We start from the raw sequence: 8,331 nt of genomic DNA on the forward strand, positions 1-8,331 counted from the left end.
AAAAGAGAGAGAAAACGCAAATAATCCGAATAAGAGATGAATCAGGTAACATCACAACAGACCCAACTAAAATAAAAAAGCTAACATTAGATGTGATAGGGATTTGATTCTTAGAAGTTCGATTCATCTATTTTATCTTCTCCTGGTTGTAGATTTTTCAGGATGCTTGGAAGACTGTTTACCTTGTGGATTAGGACTTCTAGAGTCCTTCCATGCTTTTCTTTAATCAAATGTATAGTCCTTGCTTTTAGTCCTAGGTCCATGATCCATATACATTCAATGCAATCCCAATACAAATACCAATTCCATTCTTCATGGAAAAGGCATTCTCCAATTTCATTTGGAATGGAAAGAGTCCCCGTATAAGCAAAGCACTCCTTAAAAAGAGAAACAAGGTAGGAGGCATCTCACTCCCTGATTTCAAAACCTACTACACTGCCATGGTGGTCAAGACAGTGTGGTACTGGTATAATAACATACACATAGATCAAAGGAATAGAACGGAAAATCCAGAAATCAGCCCATCTACCTATGATCAATTGATTTTTTACAAAGAGATGAAATCATTTAAGTGGGGAAATGATAACCTTTTTAACAAATGGTGCTGGCAAAATTGGAAAACTACCTGTAGAAAACTCAAACAAGACCCATACCTCATTCCATACACAAAAATCAGCACTTCTTTTTAAGGTCTGCCATCCTTATGAGGTCCAGTTCTTAAGGACTGAATGATTGAGCAGCTCTTTGTACCCTATAGAAAACTTTTAGAAATAACTTAATTTCATTGTTTTTATTCTAGGAATAGTAATTCCTTCCAAGACTGAAATTGCGTGCCATTTTTCTACTCTTGTGTTGACCTGTGGCCAGCCACACACCCTTCAAATAGTGCCCCGGGATGAGTATGACAACCGTACAAACGATTCCATGTCCTTGAGAGATGAGCACAATTACAGTTTGTCCATTCACGAGGTAAGTGTTCTCTGTGTGCTCGGGAGACTAGCTTCCTTTCTCCCTCATTCTCACCCTTCCTAATGCACTTTCCTCTCTTGTTCCCTTTGTTGTCATTGGACAGTACTTACTAATAGTGAGGTTTATTAAATCAGAGATAGGAAAATTCTTTGAACAAAGGAGATTGCCTTAGAAATCTGAAAAATTGTGCATGTTGAATGATGTTCTGATTTCGTCCTATAGCTCAGTCCTCAAGAAGAGGAGAGCACTGGTGTCTCCTTTGAGAAGTCACTGACTACCAACAGGCCGACTTGCCAGGTGTTCTTGCTACTCATCCTGCATTCCCATGGCTGTTTCCATGCCTGCATTTTATACCAAAACCAACCAATAAATAATGACAAGTTTGACATTATTGTCCTAAGTGTTGAGTTGAAAGAAAAGCTATGATTTGGTCTTATTGCTGGGAAATTTATTCCTTTTGCGCCTGTACTCTTCTGACCACCTTGACAGATGTATTTAAGACAACTATTTTATTTAAGAGCTTTTAGGATCTTAAGGGGCTTGGAATAGATAATCCTCCTCTACATGTCCTGACTCCTTATTCCTTGTTTTGATTCAGAGAATGAAAAGAACATTGTTGAGCACAATGTATCCACCTCAGGGGTTAGTATTTACTTTGAGGTCTATTTGTATAATGCCACCAACTGGCACCTTCCCCCCATGCACGTGAGGTCTTTTCAAAGCTGGCCTTCCACTGCTGTGGAGGAGGAAGATGAAGATTCACCCTTTGAGTGCTACACCCCAGAGAAAGTGAAGAAACCAAAGAAGGTGTACTGCTACGTGTCACCAAAGGTTCGAATGCTCATTCTTGTCTTGAAATCCTCATGTAAGCCTTCACATATTTAGCAACAGAAATCCAGAGATAACCAGGGAAAAATATGAGAATCAAGGAAAAGTCATTTTCTTGTTTTGTTTCTTGGATTCTGAAAGTGACTGCATCACGCTGAGCAGAATATTATATCCCCTTTTCTGCTGCAAATATTTTATTTGGATTAGAATAAATTCTGTCTAGAGATTCTATCAGAATACCTATGGCGTTGAGCCCTTTGGTTACCCCTGGGAATATTTTTCAAGACATGGTTCTTAGAATTTTAAAGAAAGTTACACTTAACTATTTTTTTTCAGTATTAAAAAAAATCACTATTGGCCCATTGTGCTTTTCTGAGACAATTTGATCTTTCATTCTGGAATTTGTACAGCTACAGTAAAAGAAGGGCACATCAGGCTTGAGGATTGAAATGGAGAAATTTGGCAGAGACAGAAAGGTGAACTTCCCAAGGCCTCTGGGCTAAGAGAACTTTTTGTTAGGAATTGTCTTTTTAATACTTTTATTTTGCTTATAGATTCTATCTTCATAAAAAAGACTATATTAGTAAATTCCTGTACATCCTTTTTATCCTGTAACCAAAATTAAATTCTTACTGTATTAGATTTCAGAACATTATGATATCTGCCTTTCATTATTTTAAGTTCTGACCTTAATTTTTTATGGATGGTGGTGATAATGGGTGGAGAGATAAAACAAGATTGACCATGAGTTGGTAATTGTTTAAGCTAGTCGCAGGTGACTTAATGTATTTTGGAGGAACATTCTTCTTAATGGTACAGCTCTCTTCTGTCAATATGCTGTAGTGAAGTAACTTCAAGTTGCTGGGATGCTGATCCTTGTGCCATTGGGGTGTCAAATGCCATAATCGTTACTTATGGTGGACAGCGTTTGATGGAGTTCCCAGTTTCAGACAAGTTTGGAATCAGGAGTGGCATCTATTTCCTAAACAACATGCCTCTGGACACTGTATCAGGTTTGATAAATGCCAATAGTTATAGAAAGGCTTCAGGCCTTTTGTTCATTGGGTCACTATGAGTCACACATGATTTGATGGCAGTCAACAACTGTAACAACAGTAATGAATCCACTGTTTTGTTTTCTTTAGTGTGTGTTTCAAATTTTCTTTAATGAAGAGTTTTTTAAAAGGAAGAAGAAAATAATCAGGATGTTCAGATAAATTTTTTTCAAGTTTTAACAAATGATTACATTTTTCCTCATTCTTTTATTTATTATATGAAGAGACCGCTTTTTATTCTTTTGTCAGGACTTTCGTGAAATTTAAGGGATGAGCACACACACACACACACACACACACACACACACACACAGACACAGACACACAGACACACCCCCCCATATGGTTGGAAACATGCAAATATAAGTAAAGAAATGAATCTTGGTATTCATACTTCCTGTCCATTGACCTGAGGAAAATCTCTTAGCAGTACAGGGCTAAGCAGAGGTAGATTTGCTTGTTTTTGAATGAAATTGTCTCTATAAGTGAACATGATCTCAGAAGATTGGAAATATCAGTAAGACGAGACTGAAAATTAGGAAATTTCTCCATGTGAAATTGCATTGTCAGAATGTTTTTCAGATATTTATCTTAAAAACAGACTTGATGTATATGTTTGATTTTATACTTACTAGAGTATCGTCTTCTATTTGTGGGGGAAATTGGCTAGCCTGAGAAATGTAGAAAGGACTGATATTTTAGTCTTAGGGAAGTTCTCAGTACCACACACAGGATTCTGCCAGATGAAGGAGAGCTCTTATGTGCACTGAACAACAGGAAGAATATTTAAATTCTAGAAAGATGTGGAGAAAGTGTAAATAACAACTTAGAATATTTCAACAGTTACTTTTTGTCCCAAAGACATTGTGTTGTTGCTGTAGTTGTTAGGTGCTGACAAGTCTGCTTCCACTCAGCAACTCTAGGTCCGGCAGAGTGAAACACTGCCCAGAGCATTGCCATCCGCACAGGCATTGCCCAGGTTGAGCCCTTGTTGGAGCCTTTGTCAGTCCATTTCTTTGAGGCTTTTCTTTTTCACTGACTCTACTAAGCATGATTTCCTTCTCCAGATACCAGTTCCTCCTGATGACATGCCCAGATTATGAGGCCAAAATCTTGCTGTCTGCGTCCACAGAGCACTGTGGCTGGACTTCTCTGGACACCTTTGTTTATTCTCCTGGCACACAATGGTATATTCAGTATTCATTCAGTGTTTATTCACTGTCAACACAGTGCTGCAAATGCATGAATTCTGTTCCATCTTCCTTAGTCATTGCCCAGTTTTCAAAAACATATGATGTGATTGAAAACACCATGATTTGGGTCAGGTGGCCCCTTCATCTTCAGAATGACACCTTTGCTTTTTAATACTTTGAAGAGATTTTTTGCAGCAGATTCTCCCAGTGTAAGATGGGTGTTGATAGTATAGCTAAGAAAATGAAATCCTTGACAACTTTAATCTTTTCTTCATTTATCATAATTTTGCTTATCGGTCAGTTGTGATGACTTCTGTTTTCTTGATGTTAAGATGTACTTTATACAGACGTTTATAATCTTTGATCTTTATGAGTAAGTGCTTCAAGTCTTCTTCACTTTAAACAAGTAGTGTTGTGTCATCTGCGTGTCATGGATTGTTGATGAATCTTCCTTGAATTCTCATGTCACACTCTTTTTTATATAGTCAAACTTCTTGACTTATTTACTCAGCAAACAGACTGAATAAGTGTGATGAGAGTATATAGGGTCTCTATGAGTCATACTCAACTCAGTGACACCTAACAACAGTAACATGTAAGAGAATAGGGATGAGAGTCCTAAAATACTTAATTGTGTTCATGTGAAACATAGATGTAGATCAGGAAACAGTTGTCAGAACAGAACAAGGCAACACTGCACGGTTTAAACTCGGGAAAGATGTACATCACCATTGTATCCTTTATTCAATCTGGATGCTGAGCAATTAATTCAAGAAGTTAGACTATATGAAGGAAAATGAGACCTCAGGATTGGAGGAGTACTCATTAGCAACCTGTGTTATGCAGATGACACAACTTTGCTTACAGAAAGTAGGAAAGACTTGAAGCACTGATTCCTGAAAAATCCAACACTATAGCCTTCAATATGAGTTCCTTTTCAACATTAATAAAAATCCTCACCATTGGGCCAATAAGCAACAACATCATAGTAGATGGAGAAAAGATTGACATTGTCAAGGATTTAATTTTACTTGGATTCACAGTAAACATTCGAGGTAGCAGCAGTCAAAAAGTTAAAAAACAACAACAAAAAAACCTAACACATTCTGTCAAGGACCTAGTCAAAGTCTTAAAGAGCAAGGTTGTCAGTTTAGACTAAGGTGTGCCCTATCCAAGCAATGATAGTTGCTTCATATGTATCTGAAAGTTCGACAACAAGGCAGACCAAAGAAGAATCAATGCCTTTGAACTGTGATGTTGACAAAGAGCATTGACTATCTCATAGACTGCCAAAAGGCTAGACAAATCTGTCCTGAAATAAGTGCAACCAGGGTGCTGCTTAGAGGGAAGGGTGGTGAAATGTCTTCTCACTTACTTTGGATCTATTTTCAGAAGGAACCGTCCTTAGAAATATCATATGGTAGAGGGTCAGCAAAAGAGAGGAAGACTCTCAAGGAGATGGGTTGTCACAGTAACTACCATATTGGGCTTGAACATGACAGAGATTAGGAAGATGATGTTTTTGTTTTTGGGTTTTTTATATCAGGGGCCTTTGTCTCTAAACTCTTGGCCAAGGCTTGATAATATCTATTAAAAACAAAATTCCCACAATATGACATTTGTGTATGGCGTCTTTGGAAGCAGGAGCGGCATTCACTTCCTGAATAACATGTCTCCAGAAACCCCATGAACTTTGATAAATGTTGGTAGTTTTAGAGGGGCTTCAGGCCTTTTGTTTATAGGGTCACTATGAGTCATGCTGGACTCAAAGGCAGTCAACAACAACATGACCCTCTAGGCTTTACTTTGCACTTCATGATCGAGAAATGCCTGCGCTGAAGGAACAGAGTTCCGTCATGTGTACAGGCAGAACAGCCTTTGTTGGGGCAGACACCCCTGATTGGCTCGCTTAGGTTTTCTTTTACAGATGACCCAGTCAATTGACTTGGATTTCAGCTTCTGGGAAAACAAGGCTTTACATGGAATGAAGAGTCAGGTTTCATTCAGTTTGCTGTGATGAGAGTCCCGTTTGAGACTAATTCAGCCATATATCAGTTTTATTTACTAATAGCACTTTTTTTCAAATAATTTCGCTCAGCCTTTTTAGGTATGGGTTTTTGCTGCTTTAAATCGCCTCAATACTTTCATTCTTTTTATATTTTGTCTTGGAAGGTCTGTGGTGCTGCCTCTGATCCTTACTAAGGACGATCTCAACCACTCAAACAATTTAAAATAACATTTGAATTGTAGAACACTGAGGGCTCATAAGGCAGTGCATTCCTGGTGGAAAACAGGCCTGGAGAGAACAGGCTGAACTTGTGTTTTGTTTATTGGTGCAGAAGGGTAGGATTGTGGAAGTGTTTTGCTGGTTATAAGAATTTTATAGATGGGTAATTCCTTTTTCTTTTCCCCCATTTGCTAGTTTTCGTACCTTGGCCCTGACCCCGTCCATAAGCTCCTCACTCTGGTGGTAGATGATGGCATCCAGCCTCCCGTGGAGCTCAGCTGTAAGGAGAGGAACATTCTAGCAGCCACATTCATCCGCTCCCTCCATAAGAACATAGGTAAGGTTGCACAGATGTGGTGATGTGGAAGGCAGCCACGCTGGGCGCTTGATGGGGAGTCACTGGCCCGAGGAGGCTCTAACCATGATGGCTCTTGCTGCCCCTCAGGAGGCTCTGAGACCTTCCAGGACAAGGTGAACTTTTTCCAGAGGGAGCTACGGCAAACACATATGAAAAGACCCCATTCCAAAGTCACCTTGAAAGTCAACAGACACTCCTTGTTGGAATCGGTGGGTAAAGTTCATCATTATCAGCTATTTAGTTTTCTCACATAAGAACCTTTTTAGACTTTTGTATGTTCTCCAGGTGCTCTTCCTTCATAGCCGAAATTTCTCTTTAAATATATCCGTAAAGTCTATTACTCTGCTTGTTTGATTACATTTAGCCTGGGGCAGAGGTATATGGGAGGTGTATCTCTGAGGGGAGAGACTAGTTAACACTGGCTTTTCTGCACTGAGCTCTTAAGACCTGAGAAATCTCATGGGACTCCTAAGTAGGCCAGGTGTAAATAGTTATACAGCAGAAACTTCTTGTTCTTTTTTTTTTAAAGTTTTTTTTTTTAAAAAATTTTATTATTTTGTATGTGTGTACCGTCAAATCAGATCTGACTGGTACAGGAGGATATTGCGCCTCCTTCTCCGGCAGAGCGTCTGGTGGATTCAAACCATGTTCCTCTGGGATTGCAGTGCAGCTTCTTGCCACTAGGCCACCAGAGCTCCCCGAAACTTCTTGTTCTTGACTCCGTGGCATAGAAGAGCTGTTGTTAAAAGGAAGTAATTTTTGTTGTTCCTCTGATCTGATGGACGAGGAACACCTGATGTGTGTCTGTCTCCACCACACAGACCCTGGCACTGGCCACACATTCCCAGAGAGTGAGCAAGCTTGGTCCCTGTCCAAAGGCTTTGTGATGTTTGGCTCTGATTGTTATGCCTGGACACCCCTATTCTCAGCCACATTCTCGGTGTGGCCCGGCCTCCTGTCCAAGCCCAGCCTTGTAGATAAAGATATCGAGGGATAGACTCTACTTCTTGAAAGTGCCTGGCTTTCCCTTGTTATTTTATTTATTTGATTGAATGAAAGTATTCCTGGTTCTCCTGATGACAGCTTGCTGACTTGAGCAATATTTACTTTTTCATACAAGTTTTCTCATTACTAAAATGGAGACTGGAGAAAAGACCTTTACCTTTCCAGAAGATGATTTTCAACTTTAAAGCGATGGTATAAAAGCAAATTATTATTTTTTAAAAACTTACTCCTGGCCATAAATCCTTTATAAATCGAAAGTAATAGTGTTCAGGCTTATTTCTGATTACTGCATCTCATCAGAGCATCAGAGGCTCCTTAAATGGCCGTTAGCAATGCCCTTGTTTCTTGAACACCTCGAGGATGCTAGCCAGTGTTCTGACCACTTCCTTTCTTTCTCTTCTTTCCAGTCTTTGAAAACCATCTCAGATTAGAGCAAGAACTTTGAAGTGGTTTTCCAAGATGAAGAAGGTCAGTTTTAATAAGAATGAATGATTGGAAACCCTAAGTCTCTGTAAACATTCACTAAAATTAATAAAAAATAAAAGACAAAAATGAAATAAAAATCTGATTTTAATTGCTACTATTAAAAGAAAGAGAGGAATAGTGTTTTATCATTATTATATGACCATATGATATATTACTCCGGAGATGAAAAGACAAGAAAAAATGGGGTTGCCTTCATAGTAAAAAAAGTAA

At 38.9% G+C, this 8,331-nt stretch overlaps 1 protein-coding gene across 1 annotated transcript in view; it reads left to right on the plus strand.

Annotated features, from left to right (window-relative positions):
- The window catches only part of AREL1 (apoptosis resistant E3 ubiquitin protein ligase 1), a 47,483-nt gene that overhangs the window by 25,669 nt on the left and 13,483 nt on the right, over window positions 1-8,331 (plus strand). Inside the window, 6 exon segments of the mRNA XM_006903785.1 lie at window positions 800-969; window positions 1,192-1,371; window positions 1,570-1,800; window positions 6,468-6,609; window positions 6,718-6,839; window positions 8,043-8,103. Coding sequence (XP_006903847.1) covers window positions 800-969; window positions 1,192-1,371; window positions 1,570-1,800; window positions 6,468-6,609; window positions 6,718-6,839; window positions 8,043-8,103 — 906 coding nt within the window.

Source organism: Elephantulus edwardii, unplaced genomic scaffold (assembly GCF_000299155.1).
Source record: "Elephantulus edwardii isolate Elephantulus edwardi_28Jun2011 unplaced genomic scaffold, EleEdw1.0 scaffold00037, whole genome shotgun sequence".
Lineage (NCBI taxonomy): Eukaryota > Metazoa > Chordata > Mammalia > Macroscelidea > Macroscelididae > Elephantulus > Elephantulus edwardii.